The sequence below is a fragment of the Bos mutus genome, chromosome 8, assembly GCF_027580195.1.
Source record: "Bos mutus isolate GX-2022 chromosome 8, NWIPB_WYAK_1.1, whole genome shotgun sequence".
NCBI classification, from domain to species: Eukaryota; Metazoa; Chordata; class Mammalia; order Artiodactyla; family Bovidae; genus Bos; species Bos mutus.
Window position 1 is genome coordinate 100,891,039 of NC_091624.1, and position 14,158 is coordinate 100,905,196.

The following is a 14,158-nucleotide window of genomic DNA, read 5'->3' on the forward strand; positions in this document are numbered from 1 at the left end:
TGCCCCCTGGGAAGCCCCAAGAAGACTCTACACTCTCCTAGAAAAATGCTGTTCACAGCAGAGGCTCCAGAATTGACAGGCTGGGATGCAAAGTTTGATAAGGCAATGGAACAGGAACTCCTGAGACAAGGCATCTAAGGAGAACACATTCTTTCCAGAAGGTCCCAAAGTATCCTCCCTGTCAGCTACTGGACCTTCCAGGCTGTCACTAGGGCAGGTAGCAAAGGGCAGGAGAGGACGGGTGTCTACTGACTGGGGTGGTTTCCGCAGAAGCAAGGGGTCAAGTGCTGGGGACCCAGGAAATGCCGAGGGGGTGTGGCATACTTGAAGGGTTGCTCTGGATCAGAGGACGCCCTTGATTCCTTCTGATGATCCTGGTCTCAGGGGCCCTAACCTGGGGTTCAGGGAGCTGTAAGACTCCTGTGCACTCTTGTCCTTCAGATCCTGGTACTTTATACGGAAAAGGATTTGCTCCATCTTAGTGTTACACTACTTAAAAAATGTTTTAAGCTTTCCAAATCAGAAAGAACTTATTTATTTTTTTAACTGACTTATATTAACAGCAGGGCTTTCCTGGTGACTCAGATGGTAAAGAATCCGCTTGCTACATGGAAGCCTGGGTTTGATCCCTGGGTGGGGAAGAGCTCCTGGAGGAGGGCATGGCAACCCACTTCAGTATTCTTACCTGGGAAATCCCATGGACAGAGGAGCTTGACAGCTACAGTCCACATGGTCACAAAGAGTCGGACACGACTGAGAGACTAAAACACACCACGTTACACCAACAACCTCTTAGTCTTTTAACAGAACAGGGCGTCTAAAGCTGAGTCAATTGGGGACTGTCCTGAGAGCCCCATCACCGACATCAACAATAAAACAGAAAGTCAGGGATGGATTGGAGAGCCCCTTCCCTTCCTGGTATGTCCAGGTCCCTCCCGGGGCCTCCATTACCTCGAAGTCCAGGTAGTCCAGGGATTCCAGGCTCGCCTTCTTTCCCTGCATCCCCCGGATCACCTTTGGGGCCCGGTGGTCCTGAAAGGGTGACAAATGGCACTCAGGTTAGAGGACGGCTTTCTGGAGCAGGTCGCCTGCCGAGGAAACAAAAACCCCCTCTGCGGAGCTTCCCTGGTGGGTCAACTGTTAAGAATCTGTCTTGTGATGCAGCCACACGGGTTTGATTCCTGGTCAGGGAACTAAGGTTCCACATGATGCAGAGCAGCTAAGCCCTCAGGCCACAACTACTGAGCCCACAGGCCACAGTGAAAGATTCCGTGTGCTGCAACTAAGACCCGAGGCAGCCAAATAAATATTAAAAAGAAAAAAAACCCTCACTCCTACAGAAAGGAAGTGTCAAAAATATGCTTTGGAGGCACATGGGGCTCTACTTAGTCCACCTTTGTATGTGTGTGTGTTGTGGGTGGGGGTGGCAGAAATCGGGGAAACCTTCCTGGAAGAAGTAACATCCACAGTGAAATTGCAAGGAGGAACAGAAGTGGCTAAGTAAAGGGAGGAGTGGGAGTGTGTTATGGACTGAATGTCTGTGGCTCCCTCATCCCAACATCAAAGGTATGTGTTGAAGCCCTACCCTCCTATGTGATGGTATTTGGAGTTGGGGCCTTTTGGGAGGTGATTAAGGTTAGATGAAGTCATGAGGGTGGGGCCCCCATAATGGGATTAGTGCCCTTATAAGAAGAGACCTCTGAGAGCAGTCTCTCTCCCTCCCTTCCTCACACTTGTACTGGCAAGCATGCTTTCTCTGCTATAGGAGGATGTGGCAAGAAGGCAGCCATTGCCAGGATGAAGGCTTGCATCTGAACCCAATCCTGGTCTCAGACTTCCAACTTCCAGAACTGTGAGAAGGAAAACTCTGCCTTTTAAGCCACCCACCCAGTCTGTGGTATTGTTGTTTAGTTGCTATGTTCTGATTCTCTGTGATCCCATGGACTACAGCCCGCCAGGCTTCTCTGTCCATGGGATTTCCCAGGCAAGAATACTGGAGTGGGTTGCCGTTTCCTTCTCCAGGGGATCTTCCCGACTCAGGGATCAAACCCAAGTCTCCTGAATTGGCAGCTGGATTCTTTATCACTGAACCACCAGGGAAGCCCATGGTATTGTTATAACAGCCTTAACTATCTAAGACACAGTGAAAGGGGAAAGTTTCAGGCAGAGAGAACAATCCCCATAAGACCTTAAAGATCTGTAAGAGTTGGTAGGATTGGAAGCCAGGGGGACACATGATGGGGTAAGAAGGGTGAGAAAGTAGAGGGTCTCTGAGGCCTGGTGCAAGTGTTGAACTTGACCCCGAGGGCACCAGAAGCCACAGGAGGGACCTGAAATACAAGTGTGGCCAGATCTGCACACAAGGAAGAGTGCTCGGGCTGCGGTGTTGGAAAAGGGATGGGAACAGGGGGAAATAAAGGCAGGGAGGCTAAGGAGGAGGTTGCACCCAGCTGAGAGGTAGGGGAGCCCTGAATTAGGGAAGTAGCCATGAGGAGGGATGTCAGTGGCTGTTAAGAAGTAGAAGAGACAGACCTTGGCTAATGTAGGTGAAAGCAGAGGAGGCAGCCAGGATCAGGTTCAGATTTCTAGCTTGAGCACCTGGATGGAAGAAGGGGTTTCTAAATGCTCCCTGGTGGGGCCTCCTTCCACGGTGAGGCTCCAGCATGGCAGGGATTCTAGCCTGTGTGATCCGACTCAGTCCACACATTCTGGGTTCAGATGACCACACAGCCAGCTAATGAGTGAGGGAGCCGTGGATCAGCTCAGGGCTGTCTGGCCCCATCAACCCGGCCTCACTCATCATGCTAGACGTCACATCATTCCCAGAAGAGACCTGTCCCTTCATGCCCTGCAGCCTGCTATTCCCAGGCTGGTGAGCCAGGGGGCCCTCCCCATCAATCTCCTATCACTACCTGCCCCACCAAGGCTGCTCATTGCCACTCTCGTGGCCAAGCCTTCTCTGATCCATCATTCCTGCCACATGTGGGCAGGGCCTGTTTGAACACATGTCCTTGATACAATCTGATGCTTATCCCACACTGCCATGTCCTGTAGTCACAAGTGTACATGTTCTCTTTTTCCCAAGAAAATGGCCAGCTCCCCGAGACAGGACCACACCCTTGGCATCCCTGTACTGGCTGTGAAGACCCAGATTCTAAACTCTCCATTCTGGCTGCTCAGTGAGACAAAAAAGAGGACCAAGGAAAATGCCCCAACTGTACTGCGCTGGGTCAAACTGTCCCTGCCAATTTCAGGTCCACCCGGGGTCTCAGAATACGACTTTCTTTGAAAAGAGAGTCTTGGCTGCTGTAATTAATTAAAATGAGGTCAGACTGGAGTAGGGTGGGTCCTAACCCAATTTCTGGTGTCCTGACAGACAGACACACGGGCAGAAGGCCAGGTGACCATGGAGGCCGAGGTTGGAATGACGTGTCTACAGGCCAAGGAACACCACGGATAGCCAGCAACATCAGAAGTAGAGAAAGAGGCCAAGAAAGATCCTCCCCCAGAGCTTTTAGAGGGAGGATGGTCCTGTGCACACCTGGATCTCAGACTTCCAGCCTGCGGAACAGTGAGAGAATCGATTTCTGTTGTTTCAAGTCACCCAGGGGCTTCCCTGGTGGCTCAGTGGTAAAGAACCCTCCTGCCAATGCAGGAGACTTGGGTTCAATCCCTGGATCAAGAAGATCCCCTGGAGGAGGAAATGGCAACCCACTCCAGTCTTCTTGCCCGGGAAATCCCATGGACAGAGGAGCCTGGTGGGCTACAGTCCATGAGGTCGCAAAGAGTTGGACATAACTGAGTAAACAACAAAAAGCCACCCAAGTTGTGCTGCTCTGCCATGCAGCCCTAGGAAACCGAAACATGTATACTCGCCCCCTAGCAGTCATGCTTGCTCAATAAATACTTGCCGAATGAACGAGTATATGAGATCAGAGGGTGTTAAGACACACAAAACAGCCAGGCGGCCAAGATCAAGATGTACTGATACATTCCCAAAGTTGGCACTGTCCTCAGACCCTAACCAAAGTTGACAGCGGTTTAAGAATCCAATGGCATGAGAACAGAGGAAAAAAGGAATCAACAATTGAAAAGTGCACAAATCATTAAACAAGGCATGGATCATGTGAGGAGGACCGCGGTTTGTAATCATCTTCCTCTCTTCACCAGGGCTTCCCTGGTGGCTTGGCCGGTAAAGAATCCGCCTGCAATGTGGGAGACCTGGGTTCGATCCCTGGGTTAGGAAGATCCCCTGGAGAAGGGAACGGCTACTACTACTATCTACTCCAGTATTCTGGCCTGGAGAAACCTATGGACTGTACAGTCCAAGGGGTCGCTAAGAGGCGGACACGACTGATCCACTTTCACTCCTCTTTTATAGGAAGAAAAACAAAGTAAGACTGGCCATGGGGACCTCAGCTTCCAGACAATAGGACCGAGACACCACACCTGTCGGGAACACGCCTAAGATTATACTGCAGAGAAAGAGAGGGGGAAGAAGCAAGTGAGCTTTATAATGCCTACGCCAGCAATCCCCTGGCCAGGTCAAGGCTGCAGCAAAGGTTGCTGACAGCAGTTCCTGAATCTCTGTCATCACAGTCACAGGGCTGTCACCCTCTCCTGCCCCCAGACCACTCCACCCCTTCTCACTCTTCCCTGCTCCTTCCTGCCCTCCTTCCTGCCCTAGGAAACTCAGCACCCTGGGCTCAACCAGGTCACTGATGCTAGAGACCACGTCCTCCATTTCTTCTATTCACTCCAAGGTGGGTGTGACCCAACACATGGACCTTCCCAGCAGCAGTTCTGGCAAAAACAGGATGCTATCTCTTGGACTAACTCTGATGGAGAGGCATCAAGGAGACAGACATCACTTGGAAGGTGGGATTTGAGGATGGAGATCTTGGGTTCAAATTCTGGGTCTGTAAAATCTAAGTAGAAATTCCTTCCTCAGGTATTTGCAGTGAGGAGTAAGGGAACTCAGTGACATGGTGGATATAAACGGGCTTGAGAACCTGTGAGTGGCAAGACTGTCCCTGACCACTTGTACCCTACTCTTCAAAATGCTTCATCAGAACTATGCTGAGATTACTGAGGATGGCTATTAGAATAGCCCCATCTGAAACCCCCCTGCCAGTTCAATAAGAGCCAGATTCTAAAAATATCCTACACGTGGATAGAGTTTTTAAGATACAACTAAGTGCTTAGTGTGGGCTTCCCTGGAGGCTCAGTGGTAGAGAATCTGCCTGCCAATGTCTGGGTTGGGAAGATCCCCTGGAGAAGGAAATGGCAATCCACTCCAGTATTCTTGCTTGGGGAATCTCATGTAAAGAGGAGCCTGGTGGGCTATACTCCATGAAGTCGTGACGAGCCAGACATGACTGAGAGACTAAACAACAACAGCAAGTGGTTAGTGAAGACCTTTACTAGAGATTAACTGGGAAGAAGCAAGGGTGGCTAGTAAAGGCAGGTGCTGATTTCCAGGGCTTAGTCGTGTCCTCGGGTGGTACTAGCCAGGCTGACTCAGAGGAGCCTGGAATGTGGCCAGTCTGGGTCTCAAGGGGCCAGGCTGTCTGGAGCTCTGAGGACCAAGCACTTCTTCAAATCAGCGCTGACTGCTGGTGATGCATTCTTGAGATCTATTTGTTCCTGTTCAGTCGCTAAGTCATGCCTGATTCTTTGCGACCCCATGGACTGCAGCACACCAGGCCTCCCTGTCCCTAACCAGCTCCCAGAGTGTGCCCAAGTTCATGTCTACTGAGTCAGTGATGCCATCCCACCGTCTCATCCCGTTACTTCCTTCTCCTCCTGCCCTCAATCTTTCTCAGCATCAAGGTCTCCTCCAATGAGTCAGCTCTTTGCATTAGGTGACCAAAGTATTGGAGTTTCAGTTTCAGCATCAGTCCTTCCAATGAACACCCAGGACTGATCTCCTTTAGGGTGGACTGGTTTGATCTCCCTGCTGTCCAAGGGACTCTCAAGAGTCTTCTCCAACACCACAGTTCAAAAGCATCAATTCTTCGATGCTCAGCCTTCTTTACAGTCCAACTCTCACACCCGTACATGACTACTGAAAACCTAACTCAGGATCTGACTACTCAGGACCTGACTTGATGTCATGTTCTCAGGAAGCCAGGCTGACAATCTGGAGCTTGCTTGGACTCCTCCCTTTCCTCTGCCCCACCCCCTTCACGGCTCTCATCCAGGTGATTCCCGAGGCTTGTCTCTCCCTCCTTCCTTCCTGTCTCCTTCATAGGGGTGGAGCCCTTTCTGGCTCCAGCTTCTCTCAATAACCCACTGTTGCTGTCCAATTGATCCCATCAAAATCAGGTGAACTCAGAGCCCTCGGAAGCCCCTCACACTACGACGAGCAGCCCTCTCTGTTGGAGACTCCTGCAAATCATTCCCAACCTGACCCCTTCTGCAAACTCACAGTCTGATGCTTCTCGATACAAACTCTCCTCCACCTCAGCCAAAGCTTTCTCCTCATGGTGTCCCCAAATACTAGCCAAGTCCTTTCCCTTCTCAGAGGCCCGTCGCTCTCAGCTCTGAAGCTCACCTTCACACTCACCCCTCTGATCTCAGAGGGCACCAGGGCGGAACCCCCACATCTCAGAGCTGGGAGGAGCCCCGAGCATCACTGTGCACAGATTCCCCAGGGAAGCATCCAAGACTGGACAGGCCACCCTGTATCCACGTGCCTGTCACTGTCACTTCTCTCAGACTGTGGTCCCCAAGGAGAAGAGGCCTACCTGTGGGGCTAGAGCCCCGCTCTCCATGGCCCTGGGCCCCACATAGCATCCAGGACATGAGTGAGATTCAAGGAATGACTTCTGGGGAGTCATGGAAGCTGCTATATGGTGTAAGCCATCCCAGTGGTCCCTGCATGAGCATTGTTTTTAATTTTATTGTAGTATAGTTGATTTATAATGCTGTGCTAGTTTCTTCTATTTAGCAAAGTGACTCAGTTATATATCTATAATATTTTTATATTTACAATATGCCGACAAAGTCTGTCTAGTCAAAACTATGGTTTTTCCAGTGGTCATATATGGATGTGAGAGTTGGACTATAAAGAAGGCTGAACACTGACAGGATCAATCAGACAGCAACAGTGGGAAAGAGAGAGAAGCTGGAGCCAGGAAGGGAGGCCGGGAGGACCCCGATGAGGGAGGCAGTGAGGAAGGAGGGAGAGACAAGCCTCGGGAATCACCTGGATGAGAGCCGTGAAGGGGGTGGGGCAGAGGAAAGGGAGGAGTCCAAGCAAGCTCCAGATTGTCAGCCTGGCTTCCTGAGAACATGACATCAAGTCAGGTCCTGAGTAGTCAGATCCTGAGTTAGGTTTTCAGTAGTCATGTACGGGTCTGAGAGTTGGACTGTAAAGAAAGCTGAGCATCGAAGAATCGATGCTTTTGAACTGTGGTGTTGGAGAAGACTCTTGAGAGTCCCTTGGACTGCAAGGAGATCAAACCAGTCCATCCTAAAGGAAATCAGTCCTGAATATTCACTGGAAGGACAGATGCTGAAGTTGAAACTCCAACACTTTGGCCACGTGATGCGAAGAACTGACTCATTGGAAAAGACCCTGATGCTGGGAAAGACTGAAGGCAGGAGGAGATGGGGACGACAGAGGGAGAGATGGTTGGATGGCATCACTGACTCAATGGACATGAGTTTGAGCAAGCTCTGGAAGATAGTGAAGGACAGGGAAGCCTGGCGTGCTGAAGTTCATGGGGTCACAAACAGTCGGACACAACTTAGTGACTGACCTGAACTGATATATTTCATACTTTCCATTACAGTTTACCACAGGATACTGAATATAGTTCCTGTGCTACAGAGTAGGCCCATGCTGTTTATCCATTCTATACCTAATACTTCTCATCTGCTAATCCCAAACTCCCAATCCATCCCTCCCTGCCTCCCCCTCCCCCGGGCAACCACAAGTCTGTCCTCTGTATCTCCGAGTCTGTTTCTGTTTCATAGACATGTTGATCCGTATCATACTTCAGATTCCACATGTAAGTGACATCATATGATATTTGTCTTTCTCTGTCTGATTTACTTAGTATGATCATCTCTAGGCCCATTCATGTTCCTGCAAATGCATTTTTTCATTTTCTTTGAGTAACATTCGGATGAGTTTTAAGATTCTCACCATCTACGCCATCTCATCTTTTCTATCACTGGAGCAGGTCGGAAAAGAAGTAAGCTGGGACAGGAGGAGCAGAGTCCACTTCTCCTCAATCATAGGAACAGACCAGAGTCCCTCACTGTGCTTCTGGCCTGGTGTCAACATTCTTCTCCCAGCTCCTGCCACAGAGGACAGGGGAAGTGGGAGCAGAGCAGTCCCATGCCTAGGTCCCTGCCTGTCCACCGGTCTAGCCCACCCCCCAGCGCAATTCTGCACTCACCCGACTGCCCTGAGCCGCTTCAGCTGGAAGCATCTCCAGCTCAGAACAAAGGATTTGGGGACTGGGGAGAAGGCCTTCTCCTGGTGGCACAGATGGTAAAGAATCCGCCTGCAAGGTGGGAGACCTGGGTTCGATCCCTGGGTCGGGAAGATCCCATGGAGGAGGATATGGCTACCCACTCCAGTATTCTTGCCTGGACAACCCCATGGACAGAGAAGACTGGCAGGCGACAGTTCACGGGGTCGCGAGGAGTCGGACACAACTGAGCGACTGAGCACGCACGCACACTGGGCAGAAACACCAGGATTCTTCTGAGGATCAGCCAGCGGGAAGGGAAAGACAATTCATTCTCCCTTCCCGGATCCTGGAATGAGAGATGCAGTGGGGGACCCGTGGGTGCTGGAATCTAGACAATGACCTGCCAAGAACAAATGTTCACTGATAGCTGATGCGGCAGGCCTGAAGCCAGCGAAACAGTGACCCGAGACTGTAATGTAAACACTCCAGCAGAAGTATGCTAATCCCAGGCCGGCTGCTGGAGGTGGGGTCCCGCAAGTAATGGCTCTGCTTCCACTTCCCTGATGTCACTGGGGCTCCAGATTCTCGTCACTGACGTTTACACTGACATTTACACTGTCGTGAGCTCTCGAGCCTCATTTCGTGTACCCTCTCTGGGGCCCCAAGTATATGCACCAGGCTGTGGCCAGCCTGCAAAGCCAGCTTTCCCCAGAGCCTCAGGCAAAGGGTCAGTGGGCAAGGCTGGGTGCAACCAATGACTTCCACAGCATGCATTCCCCTCCTGTCCCAGCAGGACCTCATCTCACCTGTGCTCTGACTGTTCCAATGAAACACAGACGATGAGACAGTGACAGTGTGAACGAGGAGAAGCTTAAAGCTCATTCAAGGGACTTCCCTGGTGGTCCAGTGGTTAAGAATCCGCCTGCCAACGCAGGGGACATGCATTCAATCCCTGGTCTGGGAACAAAGATCCCACATGTCACAGGGCAGCTAAGCCCGTGTGTCACAACTACTGAAGCCCCTGCACCCTAGAACCTGTGCTCCAAACAAGAGAAGCCACATGAGAAACTCACCCACTGCGACTAGAGAAAGACTGCACACAGCAACAAAGAGCCTACAGAAGACGCAGGGCAGCCAAAAATAAATAAATTCTTTAAAAAAAAAAGAAAGCTCATTCAAATATTATCTGCTCCATTCCCCTCCCAGCAGAGTTGGATGTGGAAGGTGAAACAATAGAGCCCCCTGCCACTCGCTGTGAGGGGAGGTGGAGACACAGTCCCTACATATGAATATTTGTTGAATGGGACTCTCTACTAGATGGTCTATTTTTTTCCTTGAAAAAGCAGCCCACAGATAAGTATGCTTTGCCAACTTGCTTTCATGAATTGAGAGATGAATTTTCTAGCCCAGCAGGGCCACTGGCTGGGGATTTGATGTCAGCAGGTCATTTCTCTGCTCTGAGCTTCCAGGGCCTTAACTACAAAACGAGGGATGGGCTAGTTGATTTCAGAGCCCATCTGTCACTCTAACCTTCTGGGAGTCTACGAACATCCATGTAGCGAACAGAGCCTGCTGCAGCTGAACACGTGGCTGCAGAGTCTTGCCGTCAGGCCCCTGCTCACACACTACCCCTCCTGGGAGCCTCCCCTCTCTGGTTAGCTTTCCTTCTCCTGGAACGCCTCACCTGCCTGATCATCTAGGTTCTCTGCTTCTTTCAGCACCGCAGAGAGATTTCAACAGACCTGATCAGTGCTGAGAACGCAAAGCAGGAAACAGAGAGCACCACGGTGAATGTACACAAAAGACAAGCCAGAGGCAAAACCCGTAGAAAACTGTGGAACAAAGTGAGAGAATGCAACCATTTGGGGTCATGCTCAAGAATAACATAAACAAGTTCATATATATAAAAATATACACAGTGGAGCATTTGTGGATTCTGAGCCAGGAAAAGGCAGAGTGGGAGGGTGTGCGGTGTGTGTCTGTGTTTAAAGACTGAGTGGAACTGAACAAAACTAGTCAACAAAAGCCACTCAGACCACAATATACAAATTCAGCAAAGCTTATCTGCTAAAAATCCCTTATCCAAAAGCCAGGGTAGAGTTTTGTGTTGTTGCAGTTACATGGTAATTATATTCCGCTATGCCAAAGGGAACTCTCTTTAATCACACCATTTGGGTCCCCAGCAACTTCCCCAGCAACCATGAGAGAGGGAGGAGGGACAGGGAGACACAGCACAGTGGAGGTCCTGGGAGGGGCAGGGGCCGAATGGTGCTCATCTCTGAAGAGCCAGCAGCCCATCAAGAATGCAGAGCTTGGGATGTCCCCTGTGGCTCAGCAGTAAAGAATCCTCCTACCAATTCAGGGGGTTTGATCCCTGGTCCAGGGAGATTCCACATGCCACGGGGCAACTAAGCCCTCATGCTGCAACTACTGAGCCGTGCTCTAGAGCCCATGCTCCGAAACTAGAAAAGTCACCACAGTAAGTCCGTGCACCACACCGGACAAAGCCCGGTGCAGCAACGAAGACCCAGCACAGCCCAAAGTAAATAAATAAATACGAATTTTAAAAAGATGTGAAGCTTGAAGACTACAAGGCAGTCCTGGGCAGAACCCAGAGGAAATTTCGGTATAAAGGAAGCAAGGGTGGAACTTAGTTTCAGAACCAAAGAAAGACCGCTCGGAGGATTCCACTGGAAGAACCATGGCAAATGGGTGATCTGGAGCTGTTTTAGCTTGAGCCAAAAGGAGAGTGGACTCAGAAACTAAGAATGTGAAATGCTCGATAAGGCCAAGGAGGCTGCACCAGCAAGAAGCACGGGGACATCATCTGTGGACCGGAAGAGGAAGGGAGGGGGAGTGCCTGGTGGAAAAGTGTTCCCTTGAAAGTGTTACTCGCTCAGTTGTGTCCGACTCTTTGGAACCCCATGGACTGTAGCCTGCCAGGCTTCTCTGTCCATGGGATTCTCCAGGCAAGAATACTAGAGTGGATTGCCATTCCCTTCTTCAGGGGATCTTCCTGACCCAGGGATAGAACCTGGGTCTCCTGCATCGGAGGCAGAATCTTTACCATCTGAGCCACGGGAAAGCCCAACAGGAGTGACTACCTCCCAATATAGGGATAGACCTGAGGGACCACTCTCTCTTCTGTCTTCATGGCTCCTAGCCAGTCTCTCTCCACCCTGGAAAGTACCATAGTTAGTGACAAAAACATGCTTTTTTTGAGCCAGAAAGACCCACTTTGAACCTGGGCTTTGTCACTTTGTTACTTGCCAATTGTAAAAAACATTGGGAAATTCATCAGTTTCTCAACTATAAAATGGGTTCAGGGACTTCCCTGGGAGTCTAGTGGTTAGGACTCTGCGCTTCCACTGCAGGGGGCTCAGGTTCAATCCCTGTTTGGGGGACTAAGATCTCACATGCCACGTGGCATGGCCAAAAAAAAAAAAGATAAAATGGGTTCAGTAACACCATTTTTGTAGGATGTGAGGATTAGCAATCGTTAATGTCCATGTAGAAAATTAAAGTTGACAAAATGTCTGTTCACCTGTAGGTTCACTGTAGGTTATGATTCAGCATCACTGCTATTACTAAGTACTGACCAGATTGGGGTGGTGCTTCCCACGTGGTGCTAGTGGTAAAGAACCTGCCTGCCAATGCAGGAGGCATAACCCAACGTGGGTTCGATCCCTAGGTCGGGAAGATCCCTGGAGGAGGACACAGTAACCCACTCCAGTATTCTTGCCTGGAAAATCCCATGGACATAGGAGCCTGGCAAGCTACAGTCCATGGGGTCGCAAAGAGTTGGATACAACTGAAAACAACTTAGCATGCAGACTGGGGAGGTCAAGGAAACAAGAAGCTGAGACCCCAGGTGTGTGGATTTGGAAGAAGACACACTGTCTCCTGTTCTTTGATTTCTGAAACGTGAAACCCAAAGTCACCCAAGAAAGAAAACCAGTCGTCTGATGACATGGGCTCTCCATGGGATTCTCCAGACAAGAATACTGAAGTGGGTTGCCATTTCCATGGGATTCTCCAGACAAGAATACTGAAGTGGGTTGCCATTTCCTTCTCCAGGGGATCTTCCCAACCTAGGGATCAAACCCAGGTCTCCTGCATTGCAGGCAGATTCTCTACCATCTGAGCGAGCCACTAGGAAAGCCATGCAAATTATACCTTACTAAAGCTGTTGAAAACAAAAGCCCTAGGTTGGATCATTTCTAATTGTGTGGCCTGGAGTAAGCCAGGTACTTCCTCCTGGAGCCTCAGCTGCTTCTCTGCAGAAATCCTATTGGCTCTCCAGTGAACCCTGCCTTCAAACAAGCTCACAGCTGGTGATGGGGACCCACTTTAAAACCAAATGATGTTTTATTATTATAAACCGGACTTGGAAAGTATTATAAGTAGAAGTCTTCATCATGACTACTTTCTGCTCTGAAAAATACAGAATCTCAGAGGAGGGAGACTTCAGTGAACTAGAGAGGCCAGTGGGGTCCTGGAGGAGGTGGGTCTGAGTGAGATGGGAAGGAGCAGTGGGGTCTGGATGAGGAGGAAGAAGAAGGGGGCTTTGCAGTGGGAGGAATGGCTGGATGAAAGCCAAGGGAGTGGGCAAGGAGGGGTGTATCTCCAGGGCAGGGACAAGACATGTCCCACTGGACTGGATGCTTCACACAGGGCAGAGGGTGCAAGCTGGCTGTCTGCGGACCATACAGGAACCACAGATATGTAGTATTTGGCCCACGGAGTTAAACAATTAAAAAATTTCTAGAACATTCCATGTTTCTGGTTTCTCTGGAAAAAATGGGAAGACCTTGTCTATGTCGAGGCCAAAACGGGCCAGACCTGTCATAACCCTTACTATTGCCCTGACACCGAAGTCACTTTATGCATTGACATTGCTCGACTGGCCCTTGCAGAGTGAACCCTGGTACAGGGGACCAGGTGGAGGAGAAGGTAGGAAAGACAGGCTGGGGACAGGGATGCAATGGAAAGCACATCGTCTCTGCAATCAGAAAAGCTGGGGTTGGAATCCTGGCCCATCACCTCCCAGACTGCCACTGTGAGCAGTTTCCTGAATCTCATGATTGTTTTTAAAAGACATTCTATGAGTTACACTTGGCCTGGTACCCAACAGAGCTGATGTTCAAAGTGGTATTATCATTGTCCACTGTCAGCCTAAGGACTTTTGGTGAACCTGGCAGACTCCGGGGCAGTCATGGCAGGTTCTGAGCAGTGGGTCGTGCAGGGAAAGTACATTTCACAAACTGTGCCTCTGACAATGATGTGCAGGGTGGACACCAGTGGGAAGGAATTGGGGAGAGGTGAGTAGGGGTGCAGTCAGTCAGGTTTGCAAGAGAGGGAGGTTGGCTGTAAAGATGCTGATGTTTGTGGACCTGGAGCAATAGGCCAAATGGAGGCCTGCACATTTTTGCCATTATATGTAAGAGTGAAAACTGAAGCTAACACACTGTTAAAGAAAATAAAATATGTTCTTCTACCTGGATGAACTATGGCTTTATAACAGCCTGGAAGAGCAGGTTCAAATTTGGAATTCTCCCACTTTTTGTAGCTCCACCTGTGTATGGTCAGGCCACCCAAGATGGCTGTTCTCTTGCTCTCTGTCCATCCCCCACCTGACCAATGCCTGCTTCACCCACACCTACTCACATCATTGACCTTCCTACATACTTGCCTTGGGCCCTAGCTAGTGACAGTTTATCAAAGGGGAG

The 14,158-nt window shown here is 50.1% G+C and overlaps 1 protein-coding gene across 1 annotated transcript in view; it reads right to left on the reverse strand.

Moving 5' to 3' along the window:
* SCARA5 (scavenger receptor class A member 5) overlaps positions 1-14,158 on the reverse strand; it is a 134,102-nt gene that overhangs the window by 41,052 nt on the left and 78,892 nt on the right. Inside the window, exon 5 of the mRNA XM_070375996.1 lies at positions 952-1,032. Within this exon, the coding sequence (XP_070232097.1) occupies positions 952-1,032 (81 nt within the window). The remainder of the gene's footprint in view (positions 1-951; positions 1,033-14,158) is intronic.